General features: G+C 42.4%; 1 protein-coding gene across 1 annotated transcript; it reads right to left on the bottom strand.

Annotated features, from left to right (window-relative positions):
• Window positions 1-1,234: 1,234 nt before the first annotated feature.
• Window positions 1,235-6,204, bottom strand: LOC407840 (oviduct protein p20). The gene is given in 4 exon segments (NM_001091019.1): window positions 1,235-1,695; window positions 2,077-2,217; window positions 3,566-3,715; window positions 6,112-6,204. Coding segments are annotated over 4 exon segments (504 nt in total). The 5' UTR covers window positions 6,188-6,204; the 3' UTR covers window positions 1,235-1,558.
• Between the last annotated feature and the right edge of the window lie 9,841 nt (window positions 6,205-16,045).

The following is a 16,045-nucleotide window of genomic DNA, read 5'->3' as shown; positions in this document are numbered from 1 at the left end:
GCTTAACCCCTTGATTGACAACCCGGTTTTGACCCCTTGCCTGCCTGACGATTCTGATATCCGCCTGCCTCGACCCAGCCTGTCTGACCATCCTTCTGCCTAATCCTTTTGTACCGTGACCTTCGGCCCAAAAGACTCTGCTAACAGCCGTGCCCCTTCGCCAGCCAGAACATCTCGCCTTGCACCCCTCGTTAAGTCCAGGTGGCACCCAAGTAAGCTGAGGGCTCCTCCTGAAGCCCAACTGTGGTCACACTACTGGTGAAGCCGAGCCGAGACGAGGGTGCTTGGCATTTGTTCTGGTATCGGGTGCCGGCCGTGACACCATGAGAGGAGGAAAGTCAAGGGTATGTGTCCCTTTGACCAAGACCTTCTCTCATGTTCATCCCCCGGGTCATCAGTATGGGTGGGTGACATCTGTGATCTTGAGCCCGCCCACATTATCTCCACCACAACTGGCGGGAAATTCAGTTACTCGAGACACTTGTATTGAAAAATAATACAAATTTATTTGAGTGGATCTGAGTGGATTGTGAACTCCCCAAGAGCCAGACCCTGAACAAGAAACGGGAGAATTTCTATAGACGTTTCCATGGTCACATCACCCAACAACCACATCAATGGAACTGCTCTCAGAATGTCACATTGTAGCTCTGACGTCAACTGACCTTGGGCATCTTCTTTTTTTCTTTCTTTTATTTTTATTTATTCTAAATAATTGTTATTATTATTGAGAACTTGGTAGGGAGATTGTGAGAGAGGTAGAGGTGCCACCTCTTCTGAGAAAACAAAATCCCAACCTTCCTATATTTCTTTCTTTCTGCCCTATTAATAACTTTGGGATCAATCATTATTGTTCCTGGCCAGATGGCTCCCCTAGAAAGAGACATTTCTGGGCTTCAATGTTGGTGATTTGGGGATGTTATTTTGTACTACTCTTCCCTCACATTTGTTTGGGTTTCCAAGGAGAGAGATATCAATGGGTTGTATGGAATTCATTGCTAAACCAGCATGTTGTGTCTCTGTGTAACTGGTCCCAGTAAGTGCCCCCAAATAACTTGACCCCATACAGATATCCGACTTACCCTTTGTAGAATTTATGGAACTCTATCCACGCTCCAGAGGGAGTTGGAGAGGATTAGTTGCACTGCTCTGGGTCATGGAGAAGTATGAGGATGGGAGTATTCCACTTGGATCAATAGAAATCCAAGTGCAGGACAAATCCACAGCAGTATTCTTTGACTGCAAAATCTTTTATTGGGAATGTACAATTTATACGTAATAGAGTATTCCACTTGGCCCTGGGGCTTTCCTCATGGTAACTGGGCTGAATGACTAACAAGCCGGGTCTCAAGCAAAAAGTTTTATTTCACGTCCATACGGGTGCTACGTCCCAACCCATAGTATTACTTACTGAATGGACCTGGGAAGGGTCATTATAAAGCAGGGAATGTATATAGTATGTATGTATGTATGTATGAAGTATGTATGTATGTTGTATGTAAGTATTATGTATGTATATATGCATGTAATATGTAAGTATCTATTTATGTATGTAGTATCAGAGGTGCATACATTTCTGTTCGTCCCCAGACTGGCAGCATTTCTGGGGCGCCAGACAGTCCTCATTCCTGGCACAGAAGACGGACGGACATTCCAGTTTCCTTGGGTCGCTGGCTGGACACACTCCCGGGGCCTCTGCACAGACAATACGGGGAGTTGTGAGAATTATGTGATTAGTAACAACCTCCTCGTCATATTCTACTACTAACCCTCCCCCTGCCCTGGCAGCAGATCTATAGAAATAAACTGAGGGGAGGTCTGTGAGAGGATTCTGGGAGTTGTAGGCTGTACGTGTTATTTGTGTAACCCCCCACCCCCATCTGCATTGCCAGGGGACCCTCTAATTCCAATTTTACTGATATCACAGCTCAGTGAACTCTATGTAGAAGTTGCCATGGTGCTTCCTATAACTCTCAGCTGCATTTAATTATTTGCTACAGACCAACTGCAACTCCCTGCAACCCCTATAAATGTGACCTGTGGCCCCAGAGCTGAGGGGGGCAGGAGTCCATTTACCTTCCACGGGATCCAAACAGACTTTCCCACATAAGGTGCAGCATTTCTGATGGTGGGGGCAGTCGCGGTCTGTCTGACACTGGGGTTTTGGGAGGGGCAACACACATCTGGGCATTATTGGGGGGCAGCGCCCCGATTTCACTGGAAGAGAAAGTCAATGTTATACATTCAGTTCTGGGGGGGAGCTCATTAGTAGCAGCAATGGGACTGGAACTCCTAGTGATGCCCCAACTGCCACTTCTGACATCACTAACTGCCACCTCTGACATCAACAACTGCCACTTCTGACATCACCCACTGCCACCTCTGACATCACCTGGGGGAGGGGCCGGGGACTCTATATTTTCCCAATTCCCCCCAAACCCTCAAGTTTCAGGCCGGCCCCCACCCTATAAGTCAATACAGTGGGAAATACACGGGATTCTCCCCAACAAGAAATATCAGGAGGCTCACGTGGTCCTGCCCCATGGACTGAGCCCCAAGTGTCACCTGCAGCTTCAGCCAATCACTGGGGAAACAATAAATGGGCGGGGCTCACTGGAATTGGGGTGGGGCTTTGGCCTACAATTTATTACTTTTACCTAAAGTCTTGGGGGACAAGTTATACGTCTGTTACAGCCTGGGTGGGGCAGCAGGACTGGGGTATTTGCAGCAGGAAATAATGTTACAAGGAGGGGCCGCCCCCATTAACATTTACATCTCACACACACATTATTAACCCTTCAGCCTCTATATACCAAACATTACCTTTCAAATTCATTCCATTTCTATAAATAAAAAAATAATAATTTGATAAAATAAAAATGTACAGAAATGGGGGGGGGGCACAGTGGGGGTTACCCTGTGTTTTTATGAAACAGAGAGAAAAAAAGCAACAAAAAGTGTCTATTTTTTCCCAGGAGTCTGTGCTGAGGGGGGGGCAGCTGGGGTGGGAAATGTCTGAGCCCAAAAGCTGGGGGGCGCCACCTTCTCTACTGCCCCCCAGAGATGCAATAGTGACACACCTCCCAACATTTTGGAAATAAAAAGAAGGACAAAAAGTTGTCGTGTGAAGTGCAGTGAATTATTTGACCACGCCCAGTTTTGTGGCCACATCCCCTAATTACCATGTTCATTTTACAAAATTTGGCAGGTTATGAAAGTCTGAACATATTTCTGTGTTTTTTTCAGTTATTACAGTTTTGCTAATGAAGGAGAATTGCCCTTTAAGCTGTGAGTCTGACTTCTCCCAAGAGACCCGTTATCTTATATTGTTACAATTACTTATCTTAAAATTGTTACAAAAGTATCTTGTCTGCAGCTGTGGCTGTTGTGGGCTCTTTGCCAAAAGCCAATTAAGTTAGAAACTTTGTTTCTTTTTCTGCCTGTTCAGTGCAGAGAAAAACTGGACTTTCCAGTAGAAACGAGGGACTGCGGGTTGAGCTGGCAAAAGAGGGACTGTCCCTCTAAAAACGAGACAGTTGGCAGGTGTGTGTTGTCCCCAACTTACCTTTCTCTGGTTTGACGCATTTCCAGCCGCATTTGAAGCAGCAGCATTTCTCGCCTCTCTTTACGCAGTTCTTGTCGCTTTGGCAACGCCGTGGTTGATACGATTTACAGGCCCCAGGCTCAAACTTGGGGCAAACATCATGATATCTCACTGTAAGAGAAACAAAGGGGCATTTGTACCTCTGGACTGACACGGATTTACTGGGCAACAAGAACTGGAGAGTCAGAAGTAATGGCACTGAATATACTGAATATTTCTATTTCATTTGTATTTCATTTCTTTTTCATTTCTATTTCATTTCTATTTACATTTAATTTCTATTTCATTTCTATTTAGATTGAATTTACATTTCATTTCTATTTCATTTCTATTTCTATTTAATTTACATTTCATTTCTATTTATATTTAATTTACATTTCATTTCTATTTCTATTTCATTTACATTTATATTTCTATTTAATTTACATTTATATTTAATTTCTATTTCTTTTTAATTTACATTTATATTTAATTTTTATTTCTATTTAATTTACATTTATATTTAATTTCTATTTATATTTAATTTACATTTCTATTTAATTTACATTTATATTTCATTTCTATTTCTATTTAATTTACATTTATATTTCATTTCTATTTCTATTTAATTTACATTTATATTTCATTTCTATTTCTATTTAATTACATTTATATTTCATTTCTATTTCTATTTAATTTACATTTATATTTCATTTCTATTTTTATTTAATTTACATTTCTATTTCATTTCTATTTAATTTACATTTCTATTTCATTTCTATTTCTATTTAATTTACATTTCTATTTCATTTCTATTTAATTTACATTTCTATTTCATTTCTATTTAATTTACATTTCTATTTCATTTCTATTTAATTTACATTTATATTTCATTTCTGTTCTATTTAATTTACATTTATATTTCATTTCTATTTAATTTACATTTATATTTCATTTCTATTTCTATTTAATTTACATTTATATTTCATTTCTATTTAATTTACATTTCTATTTCATTTCTATTTAATTTACATTTCTATTTCATTTCTATTTCTATTTAATTTACATTTCTATTTCATTTCTATTTCATTTACATTTCTATTTCATTTCTATTTCATTTACATTTCTATTTCATTTACATTTCTATTTCATTTCTATTTAATTAACATTTCTATTTCATTTCTATTTCTATTTAATTTACATTTCTATTTCATTTCTATTTCTATTTAATTTACATTTCTATTTCATTTCTATTTAATTTACATTTCTATTTCATTTACATTTCTATTTCATTTCTATTTAATTAACATTTCTATTTCATTTCTATTTCTATTTAATTTACATTTCTATTTCATTTCTATTTCTATTTAATTTACATTTCTATTTCATTTCTATTTAATTTACATTTCTATTTCATTTACATTTCTATTTCATTTCTATTTAATTAACATTTCCATTTCATTTCTATTTCTATTTAATTTACATTTCTATTTCATTTCTATTTCTATTTAATTTACATTTCTATTTCATTTCTATTTCTATCAAGCTGTGTCATATAATGGGCTGGTCCCCCAGCAGCAGAGTGTGACCAGGGGGTGTCCCTTCAATGTGCCCCTCACATCTGGAAATTACTCCAAACTCATAGGGGCAAATTCACTAAGCGCCGAACGCTAGCGTCAATTCGCTAGCGTTGGGCATTTTCGTTACTTTGCAAATTCACAAACGCTGGCGAAGTCTAGCGTAAACCTTTTACGCTAGACTTCCTTCGCCGCATCAGGCGAAGCGCAATAGAGTAGATAGGGATTGCTTCAAAAAAAGTCCCAAAAAACGCTGGCGTTTTTTCTATATCATGGGTGAAAAAGATCGAAAAAAATTTTTGGGGCTCCCCTCCTTCCCCCCTACATTTCCTGACTCATGGCAACTTAACTATACAGTGGGCACATGTGTAGGGCAAAATAAACATTTTATTTGCTGATTTGAAGGTTTTCTTGGCATTTGTAGTGCTGATACGTATTCCTCCATTGAAATTTGAATTTGGCGCCGTATGCAAATTAACCATCTATAGCGTAACTTCACTTCGCTTAGTGAATCAACGGTAGCGCAACTTCGCAACCTTATGCTACCCCTGAGCGCAACTTCGGATTTTAGTGAATTTGCGGAGCGCTGGCGAAACTACGCCTGGCGAAGTGTGGCGAAGTTACGCCTGGCGCAACTACGAATCTTAGTGAATTTGCCTCATAGTGGGGGGGGGGGCAGGTGAAGTCAAATGCACTGGGGCCAAATAAGGCGCTTGTGGGCCCCCCTGTCCTGTATAAAAGAACAAGATGTTATAGAACTGGGGGGGGGCAGGTGAGTGTCATTAATGTGCTGCCAGGGGGGCACCGAGGGGGCTCTTGTACCAAACAACTAACTGAGCAGAATAAAGGGACAGTTCTGGGGAGATCTTATTGCTGATCCTGCTCCTCACCATTTGCCCCTCCTGTCAGCTCCCCCCACTCACCCTAAAATACATGACCCCCCCCACTTACCTGGAGACTCCAGGGCCCAGACACCCACACAGCACAGGGCGATGCCCAGGAGGAGGGAACCAATAGCTCGGGACATGTCGCTGCAACATAAGAGTATCAGGTCTCTCACCTGCTCATATTTATACCTGATCTGGGGCGGGACCTGCGACTGGCAAGGGTGTGGCCAATGATTAACCCCTTCACTTCTGCACAATATCAGTGGATTTCATTTTCTCCTTTATTTGTCACCCAATACATTATCATTAGAAGAGGTTAACCCCTTCCATTCTGCACTAAATACTGTACAGACATTTTAACCTCAATTTTGTGAAGGAGATTTTATTTTACTTCTAATTTTGTCAGTGGAATCTGCTCCCTGGCCCCATTACCCACAATTCAGTGGCACCAACATAAATAAGAAGATTGTGCTTTTTATCCCGTTCCTGTATAATTACTGGGCACAACCCATACAGGACGGAAGACAAAGAATAACTTTACATAATAATAATAATAACGAGCTCCCCGGGTGGAGCCGGTGCTGATTGCACATAGAGTTGCCACACAGCTGACACTTAATAAGTTATTGATAAGGAAGTAACAAGGAGGCGACACTAATTCACGTGGGTGCAGCAGGGTGACCTGGGTTAGATTGAGGTTGGTCCCCCACTTTATACTGTAACAGAAGTGCAGGAAAATGCTGCCCCTAATTTACCCACCAACTGCCAACTGCCGGCTGAGACCTTACAACGGGGGTGGCACTTGGACATAGGGATTTACTTGAAGGTTCTTCTATACACTGTGACTAATGAGCCCAAATTAGGGGGGATCTAGGCCAGTCTTCTGGGCCCACTCCCTGTTGCCTCCCTGTCCTTATGTGCCGGGTATAATTATTATTACTTATAATGCCCCAAATGTTCAGGGGTAAGTTACACTCACTGCTGTTGGGTCTGACTGTCATTGGGCCACTGTCATTGTTCTGCCCCTGTTTGTTGTTGATAATGTTTATTGGGGTGACTCTATATGGGGAAGAGGGGGAGCATTGGCCAGGGTGCCAGTGTTAGTGAAGGGCTCGGGGGTTCACACTTTGTGGGGGGTAAGTAGCCAGCCGGCACAATAACATGAAATAGAAGTGTCATTGAGCTGCATTTTCAGTTCCCACATCAAGAGGTTCTGGTTCTTTCCATTTGTCCTTCCATTGCAGAACTGTATTTACTGACCTGAGGACTGGAGCAGTGAGCCATGCACCCCTATTCATAGGAATATGGTTTAGCCGGCAGGTCTGACACTGTGTGATGCTCCAGGGACTGGGTGATTTCATTTCAGTGAGAGGGGGCAGCTGACTCCATATTTATGTAAGTAAAAAACAAAGGAACCCCTATAAATCAGGGCACTAATAATGCAAGAAGAGCTGCTCCCGAGGGGGTATTAGAGTCAGCGCATGGAGAGAACAGAATAGGGAGCGATGGGATAGTGGGGGACACAGCAATGAAAGAGGGAAGGGATAGTGGGGGACACAAAGGAAGGGGAGATAACTGGAAGGGAGGGGGTGCACAGGCCATGAGAGAAGAAGGAGGGGGTCTGGGGGTATGTGGGTCCATATCTGGCTGCCCAGAAACCTTCTACATTGCAGAATATATCCCAAGAGCCTAATGCAGCGGGTTATAAGGAATTGTTTTATTAATACTCCAGCAAAGGATTTCAGGGGGGTCCTTCTCTTTCAGGTGCTAATGTCCCAGGATCCCCCATATTGCTCACCTGATGTTAAAGCAATAATTCAGCTTTAAAGCCTCAGCTACAGGCACTGGGCATGATACACATGTTATTCACCTACGATGCACCCCCAGAATTCAGCATCGCTGCATGCGCCCACTAAGTTGTAACCGGAATGTGATGCACAATATGGAGGCAAATTAAAGTCAGCATCCCAGGAGGTTCCCTAACAAATACCAGGGCTGGATCAGCAAAATATGACACCCAATCTGTAACAGGGGCCACGTACATAGTTCAGCTACACCCTATATCTTGCTGCTTTTGAAAGGTGCTGGTGCAATTGTGGGAGCCAATCAGGAGCTACAGGGTGCTGGATTCTGATTCGCTGCTAGAATGTGATATTAAATACTAAAATACAGTGAAATAAACAAGTAAATAATACCAGGCACTTGTGGCCCCAACACATACAGGGCCGTGTTTAGCTTGTGGCCCTGTTTGATTTGGGAGATAATAGGGAAGGACTGGAATGTTGTTGCCATCTCTGTTCTTTTCCCATTGTTGCTACAGTAAATAAATATATAAATATCAGCATAATGAACACGGAGCTCTCATGGGACTTCATTCAACTTTAAGTCAATGGTTCAGTCCTACACAAAGTCCTTTATCAATATGTCACAGTTTTGTGCACCTTCACTTTTTTGTCTTTTTCTAGGGGTGAGTGCGCTGCTTGTCAGACTCTCTTTCTCTCTCTCTCTCTTTATATATATATATATAATATTCCACTTTCTCTCTTCCCTCTTGGGAAATTGGGCCCAGTTGTCTCAGAGCCAAAACCGACAGGTTGTGCCACTTCTGTATTTAGAGTTTGGGAGGTGAATGTTTTATAGGGAGTTACACCCACACCCAGACAGGGCGACTACTATCCTACAAATAACCTTCCTATTCATAGCTCCCAAACGGATCAGTAATGAGTGGCATTATCCCACGACTGAGTATAAACATATCAATATATGTGTGAGATACAGATCATTATCCCAAGGTTTGGGGGTGCAGGAGTATAGAGGGGACAGTGGGGTTCATGACTGATGTACAATATCACTATATGTGTGAGATACAGATCATTATCCCAAGGTTTGGGGGTGCAGGAGTATAGAGAGACAGTGGGGTTCCTGACTGATGTACAATATCAATATATGTGTGAGATACAGATCATTATCCCAAGGTTTGGGGGTGCAGGAGTATAGAGGGACAGTGGGGTTCCTGACTGATGTACAATATCAATATATGTGTGAGATACAGATCATTATCCCAAGGTTTGGGGGTGCAGGAGTAAAGAGGGACAGTGGGGTTCCTGACTGATGTACAATATCAATATATGTGTGAGATACAGATCATTATCCCAAGGTTAGGGGGTGCAGGAGTATAGAGGGACAGTGGGGTTCCTGACTGATGTACAATATCAATATATGTGTGAGATACAGATCATTATCCCAAGGTTTGGGGGTGCAGGAGTAAAGAGGGACAGTGGGGTTCCTGACTGATGTACAATATCAATATATGTGTGAGATACAGATCATTATCCCAAGGTTTTGGGGTGCAGAAGTATAGAGGGGACAGTGGGGTTCCTGACTGATGTACAATATCAATATATGTGTGAGATACAGATCATTATCCCAAGGTTTAGGGGTGCAGGAGTATAGAGGGGACAGTGGGGTTCCTGACTGATGTACAATATCAATATATGTGTGAGATACAGATCATTATCCCAAGGTTTGGGGGTGCAGAAGTATAGAGGGGACAGTGGGGTTCCTGACTCATGTACAATATCAACATCAGTTAATACTGCTGCTCCAGCAGAATTCTGCACAACAATCAATTTCACAAAAGAGCAAACAGATTTTTTTATATTTAATTTTAAAATGGGGCTAGACATATTGTCAGCATCCCAGGTGTCCCCAGTCATGTGATTTGTGCTCTGATAAACTTCAGTCACTCTTTACTGCTGTACTGCACGTTGGAGTGATATCAACCTCTCCCTTTCCCCCCAGTAGCCCATCAGCAGAACAATGGGAAGAAGGTAAAAGGATAACAGCTCCCTGTCATCTGCATTGCTAAATATGCTCCCATGCACCTAGTGGTAGGTATGCGAATAGCACCCAGTACCACCCAGTTCCACTGCAACTCCTCCAGTTCCATTGAGTAGGCAAAACAATAGCTTATCTGAAAGCAGTTTCATTGTGTAGTGCTGGCTCTTTCTCAAATCTTAGGATCAGGAACAATGACTTGACATGTCTCCTACTGACCAATATTACAGGCAAAACATACATTTATTGGTTCAAGAACACAATTTTACACAGTAGAGTGAATTATTTGCAAACAGTGTCATTTGGAAATGTAGCCCCCGCACTCTCCCATGACAGGACAGTTCTTATTGGGTTGGACATTCCCTGGGATTTTGTGGGATCCTGTAACAATTCAGTTTTATGCACTGGGGGTGTTGGTTGGGCTTTACACAGGAATTCAGCCAAATCATAAATAGGCGCCCCCTGGGGTTAATAAGGGGTATTACTCAAGTCAAGTGCACGGGGCAGAATTTGGGGTCCCAGGTGAGAAGGGCACAGACTGAATCACATGGGAGTAGGTTTCCCTTTATCTTGTGGCCCCACATTAACCCTGGGAATCCTGAGTAACTAAATCTTGGTGTAGAATTGTTTTGTCTCTCTAATGTAGGAAGAAATGTCTTTGTATTTCAGGGGACCCCCACCCCAACCTAAACGAGGAGCTGCAGGGTGAGAAACATGTTAGATTATTATAATATAGAAATAAATCCTATTAATGGAACAAGAGATTTGGGCAGAACAAGCCGTTACTATATGGAGGGTCTATGGTTTCTGTCTGACAGTTGGGCCACTCGCTGTCACATCTTCCTGTCAGGGGTTTAAAAATGATTGGGGCATTTACCAGGTTTCTTTGTGAGGGTAAAATACATAATCTCATTGTCACTCTTTGTGAATTCAGTAAAGGTCTGCCCCCCCACATATATCTAATTTCCAGTGAGCACATATATATATATATAATTATGGGATCCGTTATCCGGAAACTCATTATCCAGAAGGATCTGAATTACAGAATGTCTCCCATACACTCCGTTTTATACAAAAAAATTTTTTTTTTTAAAAAAAAAAATGATATTTTTTTCTCTCTGTAATAATAAAACAGTCGCTTGTACTTGATCCCAACTAAGATATAATTAATCCTTATTGGAGGCAAAACCAGCCTATTGGCTTTATTTCATGTTTATATGATTTTCTAGTAGACTTAAGGCATGAAGATCCAAATTACAGAAAGATCTGTTATCCGGAAAACCCTAGGTCCTGAACATTCTGGATAACAGGTCCCATACCTGTACTTTGTACTTGATCCCAACTAAGATATAATTAATCCTTATTGGAGGCAAAACCAGCCTATTGGGTTTATTTCATGTTTATATGATTTTCTAGTAGACTTAAGGTATGAAGATCCAAATTATGTAAAACTCCAGGTGCCACATATTGTGGATAACAGGTCCCATACCTGAATAAGATATATATAAATATAATGATATATATAAATATAATGTACAAAACATCACTCTAATTCAGGAATGACAAACCTGCTGCCTTCCAGGCAAAATCTAATGGGGAATGTGGGAGTTGTAGTTCAGCAACATCTAATCAGATAGAAGCTTGGGGTCAGTACATTAGTACAAAGCTGCAGCCCCAGTTTCGGGAGATTTCATTCCAGGGTTCAGGATTTGTGAAGCACAATTTCTTGCACCTGCGTTTGGTTTATGGTCGGCACTTGGACCCAGGGGCAGTTGTGACTGAATGACAGTTACTTGTGCAAGTGCCACACTGACTATAATAAATATGAACCTCCCTGAACCCCAAGAGATGAACCTGGAGTTTTCTTTTGTACTGAGTCCATTGGGCACAAATCTTTTTATTGGGGGGGGGGGGGTTATTATCAGGAGTCTGTAGGAGATACAAACACATGTTACACAATACACAGTCACAACTGTCATTATACTGTATAGGCATCACCCCCTCATGGTGACTGTGACCTGCAAGTCTGACACTCTATTGTGTGGGAGGGGCAATTGTACAAATTCCCAGGATTCATCAGGATACATCTCATTTCCCATTCAGGTTTGACACCCAGTTATATCTGTGCAGACAATTGTAAGCTCACAGGTCGGGGTAAAGGGGAACTACAACTGCAATTTCATTTCATATCAGTCTGTGATTGGCCAGTGTCACATAACCAGTATTTCCAGCCAATCACACGCAAAGTTACACTCACTATTCTAATTTAATTCTACTTTAACTGTGAGTTGATTGGTCTTTTCTGTGCAAATCGGAGGGGCCGTTACATTCACTGACAATAAATATATTGACACAGGGCAAATGGCTTTTTTTTTGGGGTATTTTCTTGGTGCTGACACCCCAATAATGTGGGAGTGGAGCTAAAAGCACAGAACCTCCCTGCCATGGCTTCAGGGATTCCAGTGGAATGTCAGAATTGGGGTAGGATCATGTGGAATAATGACAGATTTCAGCATTATAATCACCAAATCCACTTTTTTGGATTCGGCCGAACCCCTGAATCCTTTGTGAAAGATTCGGCCGAATACCGAACCGAATCCGAACCATAATTTGCATATGCTAATTAGGGGTGGGAAGGGGAAACTTTTTTTACTTCCTTGTTTTGTGACAAAAGGTCACTCAATTTCCCTCCCACCCCTAATTTGCATATGCAAATTAGGATTTGGATTTGGTTCGGTCGAATCCTGTTGAAAAAGACCGAATTCTGAACTGAATCCTGGATTTGTTGCATCCCTAGGCAGGAATAACTGGTGGGGCCCTGGTGGGTTTTCTACAAGTAGAGAATCTTTATATTTTGCCTCAAATTCACAAGAGGTTGGAAAACCCTTCATGGCAATTATTGTTCTTTCTGTGGATTCCAAACTGTCACTAATTTCTATTATTATCAATAAAGTGATTTATCTGAATGTCCTGAAACATCTGTCCTTTATAAAACATACGGGAGATTCCTTGTCCAAAACTTGTGAGATAAAGGGTTGTCCCAGGGGTGCAGTTTTATTCTTGGGGTGCAGAGACTATACATGATGAGGGTGTGGAGGCTACAAAGGGGGTGCAGTTTTATTCTTGGGGTGCAGAGACAATACATGATGATGGTGTGGAGGCTACAAAGGGGGGTGCAGTTTTATTCTTGGGGTGCAGAGACTATACATGATGAGGGTGCGGAGGCAACAAAGGGGGTGCAGTTTTATTCTTGGGGTGCAGAGACTATACATGATGAGGGTGCGGAGGCAACAAAGGGGGTGCAGTTTTATTCTTGGGGTGCAGAGAGTATACATGATGAGGGTGCGGAGGCTACAAAGGGGGTGCAGTTTTATTGTTGGGGTGCAGAAACTATACATGATGATGGTGCGGAGGCTACAAAGGGGGTGCAGTTTTATTCTTGGGGTGCAGAGACTATACATAATAAGGGTGCAGAGGCTACAAATGGGGTACAGTTTTATTCTTGGGGTGCAGAGACTATACATGATGAGGGTGCGGAGGCTACAGAGGGGTGCAGTTTTATTTTTGGGGTGCAGAGACTATACATGATGAGGGTGCGGAGGCTACAAAGGGGTGCAGTTTTATTCTTGGGGTGCAGAGACTATACATGATGAGGGTGCGGAGGCTACACAAGGGGTACAGTTTTATTCTTGGGGTGCAGAGACTATACATGATGAGGGTGCGGAGGCTACAAAGGGGTGCAGTTTTATTCTTGGGGTGCAGAGACTATACATGATGAGGGTGCTGAGGCTACACAAGGGGTACAGTTTTATTCTTGGGGTGCAGAGACTATACATGATGAGGGTGCGGAGGCTACACAAGGGGTACAGTTTTATTCTTGGGGTGCAGAGACTATACATGATGAGGGTGCGGAGGCTACAAAGGGGTGCAGTTTTATTCTTGGGGTGCAGAGACTATACATGATGAGGGTGTGGAGGCTACAAAGGGGTGCAGTTTTATTCTTGGGGTGCAGAGACTATACATGATGAGGGTGTTGAGTGAACTCATGCTGATTGAGCTGATTCAGCTGATGAGAATTGTTCTTCACACTTACAACTTGTATTCAGGGATAACATTTTCCCATCTCAAGGCCAATTCATTTTACAGATTAGGGGCCCAGCTATGTGGTCCAATGTGGCCCCATCACGTCTCTATGAATCAGTTTGAAGTGATATAAGTAAATACTAATGAGCTTTTTCAAAAATACTGTTTCTGTTGCTATAGATTTATCAATGAGGTTTTTGTGGTGTGGGCGGAGATTTCCCCCTGATTCATTATTAATGATAATTGGCCTTTTCTAGAATTTATTTTCAAATCCCAACCCTAATATTTATTGTAACACCCCCATGGAGCAACATTTGGTAGAATCCATTTCCTGATCCAACTCATTGTCCCGCCCCCTCGGAGTCTGCAGGTATTTGCTTGCACCGCTAGTGACCAGGATTCAGCTGAACTCATTAGGCCACCTCCACCCTCACAGTTTTATTTATTTTTTATTTATTGCCCCAGTCCCAGAACAAAATGGATCTGCTATAAATCCCCCCCCCCCATGGATTTGGCCCTTACTATACAAAGACAGGAGACAACTATTTCTGCATTTCTTCCTTCCCTCCCAGTCACAATCCCACTGGGGGGCCCAGGGGTCGTCGTCTGATGGATAATTGATACCAGAGAGATTTGCCCCATTTCATTCTGCCCCAGGGGTCTGTGCCCAGTGAAACCAGTGGGTAATTATTTGCCCCAATGACATAAAAGTGCACCAGTGGGGGCAGGAGGGAGGAGGGGGTCAGAGTGAATATACAGGGAGACTTGGGTTCCTGAGTGGGGCTCATTGACACAAAATGCAATTTTTTTTATTTTCACTCATTTTCATTATTTATAAATGTATAATTTACATACAATTCTCAGCTTTGGCTCCACCCACACGGGGTCCTACAGAATTGCACATGAATTTGCACCCGGCATTTCAGTAGAACTCAAGGGGCTGATTGGTTCCTACAGGCAATTGTTATGGTGCAGTTTAGTCAATCACAACTTTGCTTTCATTTTCTAGTGGACTTTTCAAAGCTCATTGCTGATTGGTTGTTATTTGCACCTGTATTTATTTCATTTTGCACCAATATTAGTAAATGAGCCCTACACTCATCTTCAGAGCTGGTGGGATCACAGTTTTTTTGAGCAATATTTCCAGGCTCCCCTGTGATATCAGTAACAATGTCACCCACTGTATCCCCCCATTATACGACGCAGGGTCTAAAGGTGGTCGTACACAGGGAGATTCGATCGTTTGGGAATGTCGTGAGACAAGCGGATCTTTCCCAGTTATGTCCACATTGAGTTGGGCGATATCGGGCTGATCAGATTGTGGGCCCTAGGGCCCAACAATTGGTTCAGAATGGAGACGATACGGGCGGTCAGATGAAGGGACAGGATCAATGAACAGACACGGCTGCTAAATGATGGGATTATTTACTCTTCACGATCGTCAACTGCCAACTTTCAGCCAGATATCGATTGGGGAAGCCCGTCGGAGGGTCCCACCCACAAGTCGGTCTGTTGCTTTTATTGGCCTGTGTATGGGGCCTTTAGACAGAAAGATTAAATTGCAAGCTCTGTGGGTCAGGGCCCCTTTTGCCTGGATAACTGTGTGAGGTGCTGAATAAGGGGGGTCATTTTCAATAGAGGGAGAAAGATGTGGCACAGTTACAGATATGTGAAGGGGTGTCTGTGTCTGGTTGTTATGGGGGTGACAAACAGACCCTGGAACAGTAAATATCTGATGGGGGGTGCTCTTAAAGGAGAAATGTCAGCCCATTTATTGATTGATTTGTAGTATAAAAAAGTTAGAGGAAATCTATTATTCCCATTTGCTACACTCAGTAGGCCAGTTGTGGTGTTGCCTGTATTTCCCTGCAGGGTGGGAGCTGCAGTTCTACACTATGTGCCGGGGGCCAGACATTGCTGGGGTTGTATTACCCCCCTGGGAGCAGAAGTGTGTGGGTCCCAAACAGCAGAGGAATAGGAGCAGGGGGGGCTGCAGTTTAGTCTCTGAGTGTCGGGGGCCCCCCAGCTGTATTTATATCCAATGTGTGAGGGACACAGTGAGGGGCAGCAAATCTCTT

The sequence above is a fragment of the Xenopus laevis genome, chromosome 5L (genome assembly GCF_017654675.1).
Source record: "Xenopus laevis strain J_2021 chromosome 5L, Xenopus_laevis_v10.1, whole genome shotgun sequence".
NCBI classification, from domain to species: domain Eukaryota; kingdom Metazoa; phylum Chordata; class Amphibia; order Anura; family Pipidae; genus Xenopus; species Xenopus laevis.
This window is presented reverse-complemented; position numbering and strand designations above follow the sequence as displayed.